At 38.5% G+C, this 15,886-nt stretch overlaps 1 protein-coding gene across 1 annotated transcript in view; it reads right to left on the reverse strand.

Annotated features, from left to right (window-relative positions):
- Window positions 1-402: 402 nt before the first annotated feature.
- LOC134749683 (hornerin-like) overlaps window positions 403-15,886 on the reverse strand; it is a 28,044-nt gene continuing 12,560 nt past the window's right edge. The window contains exons 6-7 of the mRNA XM_063684701.1: window positions 3,461-4,262; window positions 403-1,743 (exon numbers count right to left, since the gene is read on the reverse strand). Of these exons, the coding sequence (XP_063540771.1) occupies window positions 557-1,743; window positions 3,461-4,262 (1,989 nt within the window). The 3' untranslated portion in view covers window positions 403-556. The remainder of the gene's footprint in view (window positions 1,744-3,460; window positions 4,263-15,886) is intronic.

Raw genomic sequence — 15,886 nt, forward strand, 5'->3', positions numbered from 1 at the left:
AAAATTGCATGCAAGTTCTTAACCCTTCTAAATGGGGCTTTATGGTTGTATGTCTATACATACCTTTATAATCTAGGTAGCTCTATGAACTTAAAGTTTGGACTATTCTCATTTCTCATTCCAGTTGTACTGTATTTTCTTTATCACTTTCCTACGCTACTCTGAATTAATTATTTAAAAGAATAATTAAGTGCATATTTGTCCGTGTTTAATAAACGGTACAGTCGCCATCAGATATATCGGAGCGGCCGAAAGACTCAAAAATATCTGAACACGCACCTAACGCCATGACAATAGAGGCGAGTTCAGATATTTGTGAGCACCCTGGCTGCTCCGATATATCTGATGGCGACTGTACAAACTCAATACAGGTTGAAACAAAGGAGAATTAAATAACAAAAGTTTTCGCTTTCGAAAATTGCATAATTTATTTCCCTTCTATCACACAGTGACAAAACATTAAACTTACTATGTACAACATAAAACTACGTACAGAGTAACTTTTTTTGTTTATTTTCTAATGCCGCATTCATATGAGCTATCGTCCTTTGGCTGTTCAGTATTTGTATCCTTCTTCAGGACTGAAGCTGGGTGGTTGCCGGGGTCCTCCGAAAGTTTCCTGATTGGAAGGCCTTTGGGGTTGCTGTCCGAGACCCTGACCTCTGGGTGCCTGGGAACCAGGGAAACCTTGAGGTCCTGGAGCCGCTGGACGGTTAGATCCAGGGAACGCACCTTGCCCTTGGGCACCAGGGAAACCAGTCTGAGGGAATCCAGGTTGACCTTGAGAGCTTGAGCCAGGGAAAGCAGCTTGAGGTCTTGAGCCATTAGGACCCTGAGGCCTGGATTGGCTGCCAGCGTTGAAAGCGTTTTGAGGTCGGTTGTATTCGTAGCCATCTTGTTGAGTGTTGCCCTGACCTCTTGGGCCTTGGGGACCCTGGGGGCCTCTCTGAGCTGGGGAACCTTGAGATGGCTGGTTGGAAGGGCGGTTCTGGCCAAAGTTAGACGGTCCTTGGCTAGGCTGCGATCCAGATCCAATTTGGTTCTGGTTAAACTGGGCAGAGCCCTGACCTTGGCTTCGGGGACCTTGGGGACCCTGGTTGAATGACTGAGGAGCAGATCCGGCTTGGTTTCCAGGTTGACGCTGCTGAGGCTCAGGAGCCAGGTATTGTCTCTGGTTGGAAGCTGGGCCAGACGGCTGGTTTTGTCCTGAGAAGGGTCTGGCTTGACCTGAGGGCTGGCTCGGCTGATTCTGGCCTGGGAAGGGCCTGGCCTGGTTCTGAGCGCCTGAAGGCTTAAAGGGTCCAGATGGTATAGCGTTAGCGTTTCCATTAAGCTGACGACCCTGACTCTGGGGCCTGGCGTAGTCATAGCCAGCCTGACCTCCAGTTTGACCTTGAGCACGCTGGCCAGAGAATGCTTGGTTGCCATTTCCGTTGAAGGCTGATTGGGCTTGAGGTCCTTGGCCAAATCCATGGCTTCCTTGGCCCTGGTTGAAACCAGGTCCCTGGGGTCTAGATGGTCCAGCACTTCCTTGAGTCGAGCCCTGATTGAAACCAGATCCCTGAGGTCTAGTTGGTCCAGCACTTCCTTGGGTCGAGCCCTGATTGAAGCCAGATCCCTGAGGTCCAGATGGTCCACCAGAGGCCGAAGGTCCGAAGCCGCTGGAGCCGCCGAACTGTTGAGCTTTGTTGAAGGAGGGAGCGTTGTATACCGGAGCGTTGTCTTCTTCGGGGTTGTAGGCACCTTTTGAGTAATGAAAATGCATTAGCCATTTATAAACATGCTATTTATGTTATATTTGTAGATTTTATATCAATATCATCTAGTGAAAGTGATAAGATGAAGGCAGTCCTATATTTTGTGTGGCAGTAAAATTAAAGATTATGCTATAAAATTGAGGTTTGTGTGAGACAGATTCTTCAGGGTTTAACAAAAATCGATATTGTATTTTGACTAGGAAAATTAGCTGCAGTAAGGTTCTTTTGAATGCGCCAGACACTTTTGTAATATATCTGGCAGATAGTTTTGGCGCGTTGTTTCGTCTGCTATTATTAATGCTGACTGTAGTTTGTACTCTAAAACTTATGAACATGTGCAATCTCAATGCCTTCTTTTTGTACACGGCATCAAGCGAACACAGAATCTCAGAACAATGCAGTCAATCAAACTTAGCTTGCCTCTTACAACATCCTAAGTTAATTTACTTTCTGTTTTAAATTTTATGTTGATCAACTTTATACCTATTCAAATATTTAATTTTTTATCGATTTTATCACCAACAACAGTGAATGTTGATTTAACTGCAATTTTTAACACATATTTTATCCTCGGCAATAATATGGAAATATACTCATTAGAAATAATAGCTTCGGTATATGACAACAGATGGCAAATTACTATGTTACTGATGTTGCAAATAACATTTTGTAATAAGATTCGTGACTGTACAACGCGATAATCTTTGCATTTTACTATTACTCGGGAAGTCACACAAATCGTGAGGATAATTTTAAGGATCCTAATGGACAAAAAACTTCGAGAATTATATAAGTACTGCTACTGATGTGATGTCGGAAAGTTTACAAAATTATGAAACATCCACAGTGAACATTTTCGGAGACTTTTCATGTTTTTGATATGGGGATCAAAACGTTCCGTTTCCAAAATAAAAGTTTCGTTAATCATTACGAGAACTTTTCTAACTTTTGTGAAAGTTTCCGCAACTTGCACAAATACTGCTAGACAAGATAATATATAATTAAATAGGTACTTTAGAAAAGTAACAGCTCATTATTAAAAACATGTAAGTGTATGCAAAAGTATTTACTGTTTAAAATTATAATTACCCGCAACCTTATTTCTTGTGCGAAGTGTTAAAATCTTTTACCCTTTGCACGAAAAATAAGGTCATGTTTTTTTCCTCGCCAATGCTCTTCCTTGATTGATGTTTTAATTAGAAATAATTTGATAGCCACGTTTATAATTAAATCTACACGAAGTTTTGTAGCAACGATCAGAATTTATTTCTTATGATTGTAATTTATTTATACGAATCACGCATACCTAGGTAAATGTATCAATTATTTACTGTTTGAATTTATTTGCATGGCTAAATTATTAAGCAAAGGTAGTTAGCACATAATAGGTAACTATACACGAAAGTAGTCTTGATATAAATAATCTTAATAGCATTTTTCGCACGAAGCGATTTGCATGATCATTTCTTAATGTGAACTGCTAAATATTAGAATTTTCCCTCTTATCTAAGTTTTTGTAACAAAGCCGATCTAGGTCTCTTATGTTATAGCATTAGAGATCTAGATTACTCGTAGCTATTACAAAAACAAGTAGTTAAGCTACATCTTTAGTCCTATATAGCTATAGCTTTTTTCCACAGCAAAGATTAAGAATATTAAGATCAATCGCCATTAATGATGTAAAGAAAAAATATATTTCTTACCTTCTTGAGTCCCAGCAGCAGCAGCCCTCGCGTTCTCCTCAATGGACCTCAGGATCTCATCAGGAATAGGGGGAGGTGTAGGCAGATGGTCACCCTGGGGCAGATATCCGTTCTCGTCAGCGGTGTACGAAATCTTGTAAAACTGGCCGTCGTCACCAGTGTACGAGAAACCGCCTTGAGCCTGGACACCGTTCGTGGCTACTCCTGACTCCTCAGCAGAAATGCCATTCGAAGTCTCGAAGTTGTAAGAGAACGTTTCACCGTCATTCTGGTTATCGTATCGGAGGATTTCTGCGTTCCTGTCAGCTGCCGCTTGAGGACGCTCAGGCTGCTGGGGTCCATTTTGCGCAAAACCAAACTGGGAAGAAGGAGGTTGAACACCAGTGCCGCTAGGCTGGAAGGCCTGAGACCCAGCCTGTCCAGAAGGGCGGCCGAATGAACCAGCGTTGCTGCCAAATCCTGAAGGTCCGGAAGGTTGATTGGATTCAGGCCGTCCGTATCCTGATCCAGAAGGCTGGTTAGATCCACGTCCGAATCCTGATGATGATCCAGTATTGCCAAATCCAGCAGGTCCAGAAGGCTGGTTAGATCCACCAAAGCCAGGACCGGCCTGGCTCGGTCCAGTAGCAGGTCCCGCCTGAGACTGAGATCCTCGAAATCCTGGAGCCTGCTGCCCAAAGCTCTGTCCAGGCGCGTTTAGGGACCCAGGGCTTCCCCCGGCAGTCGCAGCTCCAGGTGGTGGTAAATACGTCCTGTCTAACTTCGCAGCATAGCCAAAGGCTATAAGGGATAGGACTATAATCTGAAAACAGAAAAAAACATGTTGATTTTTCCGTGAAAGGTCAAAGGACGGAGAGGTCAAGATTAAAACTGTAATTTGTCTAAATTGTAGACCAATTACGGAAATTGATGCTTGTGGCTTTGTATTAGGGTTAAAATTATTAAAATTACCAGCTTCATGTCTAAGCTGTGTGGATGGACGGGATTGAATGTGCTCTTCTGATGGATCTCATCCTATTTATATGGAGTAAAGTCGTTCACAGCGAGTTACTTAAAGCTTTACTCACGGTCCTAACCTTTGACTGCCGAAGATTCCTAGTTAAGAGTACGTTCGACTTCGCAGAAATAATAAGTTAATCGTGTGTTTAATTTATTGCAATTCATATTTTATGAGAGCGTTAAGTTTTAATAGCCAAATAAAGAATATGTAATTAATACCTATCTTTAAATAGATATACGTACATTTAAAGTAACGTAACAGAAAAAAATAAGTATACATAGAATTTGTAGTATGCATATGCTGTAAAGGGTTCGAAACGTCGGGATGTATTATTATTCTTATTATAAATTCAATATACACGATATAATCCGTTTTCATATTTAGTTTTATTTCATGAGTAACTATCGCGGTAACCGCAGACAAAGATTTTTACTTTCCTGAATATGAATGCAATCAAATTTGATATTAATTAAGTATATTAATAACGGGTATATATATTTAATATGTCTATGCTCACGGAAGTTTTGTTATTAATTAAGTAGTTAACTTTTCCACTGAATTTTTGCCTTTAATTTTTTTTATTTGTTTTATTTCATGATATAATTAATTAATTACATATTGTATCGCTATTAAATGTCACCAGTGAGCAATAAGTAAATATAAATCTATCTGTACTTTTACTGACATAAATTAATCCTGGCACTAATAAATAACAAAAAAACTACATTGCGTTCGTCTCCTTAACAGTTGCATGTGTGCGTCGTTTCAAAACCTCCCGATCGATATTCCTCCGATATTACTAATTATTTGCGCGGGCGCATGTGTGGGTGTGCTTATGTGTGTGCGTGTGCGTGTTTACCAGCTTTTTTTTGTGCGTCATCTTTAACCCGGGTCTGCATTCTGCGACACCCAATTAAATTAAATAAATAAAAATAAATAAATAAATACCCGGGAACATCTTACACTGATCAACCTAGCCCCAAACTAAGCAGCTTGTACTATGGTTGCTAGGCGACGATATACATACTTATATAAATAAATACATACTTATTCACGGTGGCTAACAAATAAGTGCATTCCTCTGCCAGGGAGGTTTTGAGATTATACTGAGCAACTTTTACTATGGGACCAACCACGAAATCGCGACAAAAAATGTAGCCACCCTGTATACATAGAAAACACCCATGACTCAGGAACAAATATTTGTGTTCATCACACAAATAAATGTCCTTACCGGGATTCGAACCCAGGACGGCCAGGACCATCGGCTTCCCAGGCAGGGTCACTACCCACTACTCCCACTAGGCCAGACCGGTCGGTACTTACTGTGCTCAATATTTATTTTTTGCTACGAGTAACAAGTTAATTGCTGAAAGCTTCACCCATCCGGACTACGTGCCCGAGCCGTTGGAGTCTAGCGGCTTTCGTTTCTGCAATGATGTCCACAAACACCAACCAATACTCCATCAAAATAAAATCCATCTTTAGCGCATTAAGAATAGCCCCCCGGATCTTAAGCAAAATTACGCAGGGGTCGAACATTATAAAAATTAAAGGCGACGTGCGTTGGGCAAAAAATTTGACAATCAGACAAGTGCAAGGACGCAATTATGTACAAACAGTAACACATTTAACTAACCAACGATGGACCTTATGGTCTTCGAAATAAGGTTTAAAATGGATAATAGTTTGTACGTGCATTGAGAGCATGTTGTGCAAAAATGCAAACTGTTTTAAAATCAGTTTAAGTGTACTGTGAGGTCAGATCCCTGGTTAACCTGACATGTAACGGGTTGTTATGAGGTTGTAATTGAATAATTTGCTTGTGTTTGTTTGTGACATGATATCATAACATATGAACTGGTTTCAGTAACATTTATTAAGATAAGTAACAACGTTAGTGTGGGACTTACACCTGGGGGCCTAGCCAAGATGCCAATCGTTTGCGCCGTAGCGAACGAAACGCTAATATATCTCTGTGGCACTAATATGGAAGAGTGATAGAGAGATTAGTGTTTCGTTCGCTACAGCGCAAACGATTGGCATCTTGGCTAGGCCCCCAGGTGGTAGACCCTCTGGTATGTTAAGAGATCTTCTCACGATGTATATTTAAGAAAAGAAATAAATTTGTCCACAAAAAACAGAAGTACATTCACAGCGAAATTGTAAAAATCATGTTTAGGGTTCCGTACCCAACCCAAAGGATAAAAACGGGCCCCTATTACTCAGACTCCTCTGTCCGTCTGTCTGTCGGTCACCAGGCTGTATCTCATGAACCGTGATAGTTAGACAGTCAAAATTTTCACAGATGATGTCGTATTTCTGTTGCCGCTATAACAACTAATACTAAAAACTCTCACTTATTGTAAGATTACCATCACTGTATGTACTACCTATATTTACAAATAAAACATTTTGAATTTGAATTTTGAATTTAAAACAGAATAAAATAAATATTTAATCCCACACAACAAACGTGATTTTTTTGCCGTTTTCTGCGTAATGGTACGGAACCCTTCGAGCGCGAGTCCGACTCGCACTTGGCCGGTTTTTTTCTTTATTTGACAAGGGCGCGTAGCCAACGTGCCAATCGTTAACGATCCGTAGCGTATCGTAGTATTCGTAGTCATCACTCTCTATAGTCTGTATCACTCTTCTCAACTAGTGCGACAGTGACATTGCACGTTGGCTACGCAAGTACGAAACCTTTTGTTTCACCGCGCTGACAATTGTATCCTGACATTGACAATTTCACCGTACATTGCTGGTCTAATAAGTAAATACGAGTAATATCTGGGAGACCGAGCTTTGCTCGGAAAACATATAAAAACGTAAAAACTCAAAAATGCGCGTTTTCCCAGACATAAGATCCAGCTAGATCGATTTTTCGCCCCTGAAAACCCCCCTATATATGGCAAATTTCGTTAAAATCGTTAGAGCCGTTTCCGAGATCCCCGAAATATATAAATATATATATATATAAAGGGTATAAGATATAAATATAGATAGATATATGTATACAAGAATTGCTCGTTAAAGGGTATAAGATTGGTTGCTTGTCGACCGCCATCTTGATGATATCGAGTCGTGATTAATTTCTTTGTTTTTGCTCATTAACGTTGGTTAAAGTGTAATACTGATATCTTATTATGCAATAAACTAATGTGGAAGTGTGCGGATAATGAAGAACTAATCTAGATACGAGTTTACAGTCTGGCAAAAAAGAGTACAAGTTAAAAACCGTTTTTCTTAGATTGATTTGAAAGGGACGACACTACAGTGTTTCCTCTTTTTAATTTCTACTCTTTTTTGCCAGTCTGTACTGTAGCTGTACCCACCCGTTTTGGCGACAAAGCCAATTAGCCCCACGTGTTTCTTGTAAAGTTCAGCTATCGCTTTACAAGAGCTAATAAAATCACCGTACACTGTCTTGTACTAACTAACCGTACAATTTTAGTAGTATCAAGCTTGGTAGTATTTAAAGCTCCTAAGACCTTGATACTGGCGAAATAGTCCCACTGGACTGAAGCCATAATTTTAAAAGAATGAATGATAGTAAATATTGACGCTAGGTATAGTGCGACATGGAACTAAAAAAAATCTATACTAAATAGGGTATTTGACTACTAGTCAAATAAATTTCTTTTTACGAACTGTCAAAAAGATTTTCTACTATTGAATTTATATCAAAGAGGATATAAGATAGAGCGGTACTGTCATAGTAGATTTTGTAACCACAGTAAATTCACTGCCATCTATCGACATACTTTAAAACTTAAAATGAAGATTTATAAAAATACGATAAAATGTATTTAAATATGGATAAATGATTTTTTTTATTTGCATTAATTATTTTTATGATTTTGACCCATGTTCCTTCACTGATATGCGTTTAAATTGTTAAATAACAAACGAAACCGTCAACGCCATCTATACGACAGTAGGCCAAAGCTAGTAGCGCCCTCTGATCGAAAATCAAATTTTCTTGATTTTCGAGGCACGTTTTTTCCTTAGACTGTATCCATCTATTACGCAGTTATAATCTTTGATTTATATGAAACACTAGCATGTGACGTCACAATCAAATTAATTACTCTTTATAGTTTTTTACGAGTTTTAAAATAGAAATTGTGTCTAAAACTTACTGCTGTCTACGTTTCTCTATTAATTTTCTGGTGCTTTATTGCACGCATAGTGTAAAATATTTAATTTTAAATACATTCAAATACCCTATTGTTTTTACGTCAAAAATGTGACAGTTACGTAGGAAGTGGCGCCATCAATAATTTTCTACAATTCTTTGTCGAACTATAACGCCGTTGTTGTTGTTGCGTTGGTACCCAGAAATGGAAAGGAAATAATCATTGTCAGGTGACTCAGGTGTCAAACAAAACGGACCCTTGTTGTAATTTTTTGGGCGCTGCGTTGTTTATTATTATTGCACTAGCTTTTGCCCGCGACTTTCTCTGCGTGGACTTAGTAACCGCAGCTAGAGTAAGAATAGCGCCTGGATAAAGTGTAATAGCAATCATGCAATTTGAGCATATGCTTAATTGCTTATGTACACAAATTATCAAGCACTTCATTCATTATTTCAATTCCACCCCGCTTTTGACCTTCTTAAGGGTTCATTCGGGATAAAAACTATCCTATGTCCTTCTCCGGGAATATCTCTATGCCAAATTTCAACTTCAGCGGTTTAATCGTGAAGAGGGGAACACACAGACAGAAATACAGACAGGCAAACAGACTTTCGCATTTATAATATTATTAGTAATATTAGTAAATTAGTAAATATTAGTAAATTAGTAATTAATAATTAGTATTATTAGTATTAGTATGGATTGTATATTATTACAGTTGACTGTACAAAACTCTAATAGGTTAATAGTTCGCCTTTGTTATGCTATCATCTTCGATCCGCAGGGGGATTGCGAAACTGACAGCGGCGGTCAGATCCCGGCCAGCTCCATTGTAGCCGCGGACGGACGGACAGACGGACATCTGACATGGCGAAACTATAAACAGTAGACTACGGAACCCTAAAAATAGATTAATTTAAAATTATTTTAGTATTTTTTCCTGGCACTAAGCCGATCATGTTCCAAGAAACTTCGCGACCTCCGGATCCGGACTGAAAGACGCAACTGAACGGTAGAGCAAAAGACATCAACGCTCTCGTTTAGATTATTAATTCTTTCTTTAAGAGCTTATTTCACTATCCTAATTTAGTGACTAATAAGAGGGACGACGCTATACGTGAGAAACGATAGGATGTATCTCTTATCGCGTCTCACGTATAGCGGCGTCCCTCTTGTTGGTTACTAAATTTAGCAAAGTGTAATAAGCCCCATTATGCTTTTACCACGTGCTCGACATTGATCTGATACTGACATATTCGCTAACGTCTGCGTAACTTACTTTCTATGCATCTCGCTCGTACTCGCATATTAGGGCGAGCGAGATGTATAGAAAGTAAGTTACGTAGCCGTTAGCGAATATGACAGTGCCAAACTGGTGGTAGCCGTAAAATGTGATATTTCGAAAGTCTTTTTTTTAATACTTATATATATACAGTTGGTCAAACCAAATTGTCAGTAAATAACAAAAAAAAAATATACTCATTCATTTCTTTGGGTGCTAGTACTAGTGTAAGACAGTACAATAGATGCCTTTAAAATAGTATGATTCTCTCTGTCTATGTTTGAAATGAGACAGTCCTTTGACAAACTTTAGTTGGTCAAGCAAATCTTGACAGTAGAAAAAGGCGCGAAATTCCAACTCTCTATGGGGTGATATCCCTTCGCGTCTACATTTTCTAAATTTGCCGCCTTTTTCTACTGACAAGATTTGCTTGACCAACTAGTTCATAAAGTTTTATTAAATCCTCCATATTAAAGTTTTATCCATTGCCCAAAAGCTTACATTCCAACAGTATCTAAGTATTAAATATACTTATGTATGAAGCACGAATCCTATCACTGAGGACCTACCGCGAAAAACGAAAATCGAAATTTTGTTATCTGCCTCTATATCAGTAATCGGAACCGGTTTTTTTGCAAAAACTTCCAAATAATCATATATTTTTTTATACTCTAAATGTAGGATTCAGTTGTGTTTTGTGTAACGACTTCTTAGTATTAGATTGCCCAATTAGAAATGAAATAATTGACAAAGAACAAAAAAATACCGGTTTCGTTTCCATACAAAAAATACCGGTTTAGTTCCCATACAAAAAATACCGGTATCCATTCCCTGCTCTCTATCACACTTGCAAATTCGAGCGATAGAGAGGCAGATAACGAAATTTCGATTTTCGTGTTTCGCGGTAGGCCCGGTGTTGAAAATGATATGTAACGGCATGTAAAGGATATCAAGTAATTGCTAATTGTATGTTAATTTTACGATCCTTCAATTATAAAATTCAATTTTAACTAGGAAAGGTAGGGCAGTGAAGATTGACTAATGTATGGGTTTGCATTATTAATTGCATTTAATTTATAAGGTCACATTGTAAGTTTGAATACTTTGAAACAGAACATATTGATTTTTAACTTAATTTTAACAAAGGCAGCACACCCGCGGCAAAGGCAGCAAAGAGCCTAAATAGTCGCGCACTGTGCGGTTTAACGCAGCGTACTACGTCTACGTAGGCGAACGACACGCGAACGCTCAGAATAATGACTAAAGCAAAGAAGCCGGGCAAAAATAAAAGCTTGGTAAAAGATATCGTATTCACAACACGTTATTACTTTTTTTCTATGAGTGAGTGAGACAACAATCCGCAAGTTCTTTCGTTTTTTTCAGTATTGTCATAAGATGTACTGAGGGAAATGTCAAATGGTCCTATGTGGTTCTATAATATAATCCAGCCAAATAAAATATAAGTTCGTTATTTCACAGGTAAGTGTCAACTGTAACAACTTGACATAGTCGTATTATTTTAGTTGAAATATTTCGGGATGTTTCAGCGGTCATCTTGGTTTATTTTAATTATATTTTTGCTATTCCTGAAAGATTGTTGGAAAACGTGTTGAGTTTTTATTTGTAATGGTTTGAAGTTCCCTTTGTGATAATGTCTTGTGTGATCGAGGGCTGTAAATCGCATACAGGAAGAAAAGAAAATACGCACGAACCGATAACCTTTAATCGGTGAGTTTTGTTCAATTTTGAAGAAATTAATTTATAGGACCTGACCCTAAACATAGAAATCGATATATTGTTTATGTAATTATTACTTGCATTCAAGTCTATATAGATTTTTGCATAAATTTTCGAACTTTTCTGCTAAGTATGAAAGGTTATATTTTTGGCATAGTGATGTATCGACCTCAGATCAATAACCTATCGACATTTACAGCTTTCTTATAGTTTGGCCCAGGACTGTCTCATTTTAATTGATGAGTACAGTCAAGGGCATAAATATATATACATTCCCAAAGTCTCAAAAATATGTGTACGCTCAGACAATAAAATCGTGTTCACATATTTTTAAGCCATTTGTCTGGATCGATATTTTTGCCTTCGACTGTACCTATAGTTTTCTTTGTTCTTACTTACTGACAGATTGTGTTTGCCAGACTATAGTTTAATACTAAAAACCGGTCAAGTGCGGGTCGGACGCGCGCACCAAGGGGACCGTACTTTTTAGTATTTGTTGTTATAGCGGCAACAGAAATACATCATCTGTGAAAATTTCAACTGTCTAGCTATCACGGTTCATGAGATACAGCCTGGTGACAGACAGACGGACAGCGAAGTATTAGTAATAGGGTCCCGTTTTTACTTCTTGGGTACGGAACCCTAATAAAAAAGACATTAATGATCATTGATGAATGTTCCTTTTATTAATATTGTTGGTCACAAAACTCAACTTTTTATTTCAGATTTCCAAAGGACGAGGAATAGGGGATATTACTGCAATGTTCTGCCACCAGAGTGCAGCACTAGCTTTTTTAGTGCACCGTAGAGTAACTTATTCATACTGTACTTTTAACAGGTTTTTGACAAGTTTTCAGGGGACCTACCGGAAAACTCGAATCCGAAATTTCGTTATCTAGCTGCCTCTTTATCGCTCGAATACGCAAGAGTGACAGAGATGTTAGATAACGAAAGTTCCATTTTCTTGTTTCGCGATAGACCCTCAGATTGTGATAATGGCGCCACCTACGCCGAGTTTCGCGTAATATTCCCTATTATTAAATAATAAAAAAATATTACACGAACGTTTTTTTTTTATTATTTCCTATTTGGTACAGTCAGCTGCAGAGAAAAGGTACCCCACGTCCATACTAATTTACAGAACTTTGTATGCAGGGGGGTGCCTTTTCTCTGCAGCTGACTGTACATGACTAGAAACTATTCTTAGTCTTTTAGCATTAGAAAAAACGGTAAACCATTTCCACGTGTCTTTTTATTGACAAGTTTTTTTATAAATATAACAATATTTTACTTATGAAAGCAAAAGTATGTAAATGATCGTATATTATATTTGTTGTGACTTATTTTCCAAGTGTTTTTCGATAAAACGACACGTTAAGATCGCTCGCCTTCTTTCTAATGATAAAAAAACGAGAGGTATAGTTAGACGGTTCTGAGTGGTAGACTGCAAATGAGATAAAAGCTATATTAGGTACATGCATTAATCCTCATATCAGGCGGTTCCAAGCTGCCGGCTTTGATTCCAAGGATTGCATAATTTTTATACTTTTTAACGATTTTTAGAATATGAAAATTATAAAAAGTGTAAAAGTTATGCAATCCTTGTATTCCACGCATTTCATTTCATTTCATTTCAACGAGCCGCCTGCTACAGATTTCTTGAAATTGCCGCGTTTTTTGAGGTTCAACTTTCATTAGCCAGACTATTATCAATTTGCCAATTTCGTGATTATTATTTTACACGGCACATAAACTTATGCATAATTTATCGATATAAAAAGTCGACACAGTTACATCCCTAGCAAATTATCAAACTTATGACACCGTACGTAAATGAGAAATAACAAGCATATATGCATCTCTTTTCGGCACATTATCTAATTCGTAAGGAAGTAAAGTACGGGTATACATATTTGCGAAGCATTTTTGCCCGACTTCTATGCTTTAGTCATTATTCTGAGCGCGAACGCGAAGCGAGGTGAATCAATCCTTTGATACCTATACAAGTGGCCTACGGGGGCGATCTCGTTGCGTTGCGAACGCCGTGGGCCCGCCGCGCCGCGCCGCGCCGCTTCGCTTCGCGTATGCGAGTGTTCGCCTACGTAAGACGCAACGTAAGAGGAATTTCCTCCCACGGACGCTCCGGCTGTGGAATGAGCTCCCTGCCGAGGTTTTCCCGAGGGGCTACAGTATGGGGTTCTTCAAAAAAGAAACCGGACAAGTGCGAGTCGGACTGGCCCACCGAGGGTTCCGTACATTTAATTTTTAGTACAAGTATTTGTTACTATAGCGGCAACAGAAATACATCATCTGTGAAAATTTTAACTTTTATCACGGTTCATGAGATACAGCCTGGTGACAGACAGACAGACGGACAGTGGAGTCTTTGTAATAGGATTCCATTTTTACCTCTACTTCTGTTGCTGATTTCTTTATGTATTGTTTTTTTTTTATTGAGGTGTGCAATAAAGAGTATTTGTATTGTATTGTAGAATAACTGCTGATATTCAGATTTAGGAAGGGTACCTAATCCTAATCAACAAAGGAGCTTATACTCCCATCTTAAATGCCGGCAACGTATAACCCCTGTGGTGTTGGACGACGTCGTCCATGAGCGACGGTAATAGCTTACCATCAAGCGATTCGTCTGCTCGTTTGCCTCCTAAATCATAAAAAAAGTCGATCTGGCGGTCTAGCATAAGTTGCGTTCTCGCGCGAGTCCATACTTGAAGTCGCGCTAGATGTAGGCCTATGGAGTCGCGCGCGAGAACGCAACTTATGCTATAGACCGCCTGAAGACCTGTCATCGCAAACTAAAACCATAACTTTAACATTTCCCGTAGCCAAATTAGGAAAGCATACCTAAAGGAAGGTATGTCGATAAATAATAACATCTCACGACTCGGAGTCCCTCAAGGTACGATCATCGGTACGGTTTTATTGAGCGATTGCCTTAAAAGCAGACATTATGGTAATGGCCCCACGTAATCACAGTCATGAACGATGGATCTTCGGAATTTGATGATTTGTTTACACCTGAGATTAGGTTTATATGCCTCAATCAAAGAGGATATAATAAGACTCATAGTAAATTTTGTAACCACTGTAAATTCACTGCCATCTATCGACATACTTTAATACTAAAAATGAAGATTTATAAAAATACGTTAAAATGTATTAAAATATGGATAAATGATTTTTTTATTTGCATTAATTATTTTTATATGATTTTGACCCATGTTCTTTCACTGATATGCGTTAAAATTATAAATAACAAACGAAACCGTCAACGCCCTCTATACGAGAGTAGGCCAAAACTAGTGGCGCCATCTGATCGAGAATCAAATTTTCTTGATTTTCGAGGCACGTTTTTTCCTTAGACTGTATCCATCTATTACGGAGTTATATCTATCTTTGGCCTTAATTATGCCTAGAATCCACTGTGAGTAATATTTGTACCTTTGCCTGTTAACACGCAGAATCCTTTTAAAATGGGTCTGTGCAATACGCTTGAGCATAACACATCTGAAAAACTTATAATTTCCATGGTCCACATGGCTTAGTGTCATAATTATTCCCGGGCGCCATCTTTAACGGTCACGCACACAGCATTATGACTACACATACGCACACAAACAAATATTATCGGTCCGACAGCTGACGGGGGGCTCCGACATGGCTGAATTTATGGAAGCGCCTTTCGGATATCGGATGTCGGAAGGCGCCTATGCCAAAAATAGCTGCAGGAGAGTGCCATTGGTATTAAGTCCGCCTTTTTTGCGTTATTTATCGTTTTTAGTAATAATTATTTATTAAATGCATAAATAAATACAGAGAAACACATACATTTTACTTCCTTCCGACATCCGATATTGGATCAGACAATGTGAAAACGCTCTAACAGTTGACATCCTACATGTCACAGCTATTGAGATTGCAGGTGGCAACTATTAGAGCAGTGTCAAGTACTGGCACATTTAACGTTATTTAAAGGCATATCAAGATCAAAGTATATATTATATATACAAATTATGTCGAGGTTAAGTTATTTAACAAGCTATCACCAATGATTATCAAAAACTGTTCCCTTTTATGCGTCTCCCTTAAAGAGATCATGACATTACGCAATTGAAACCATCTAGGGCTAAAATGTTTGGGACAATGACCCTTCTGGCTCCAAAATTGTTTATTCTTAGTGTACCTTTTGGCTTTTATGTTTCGTCTTTATATACTTATGTATACGTTTGTAATTATATGTGTCATAT

This window comes from Cydia strobilella, chromosome 18 (assembly GCF_947568885.1).
Source record: "Cydia strobilella chromosome 18, ilCydStro3.1, whole genome shotgun sequence".
In the NCBI taxonomy this organism is placed as follows: Eukaryota; Metazoa; Arthropoda; class Insecta; order Lepidoptera; family Tortricidae; genus Cydia; species Cydia strobilella.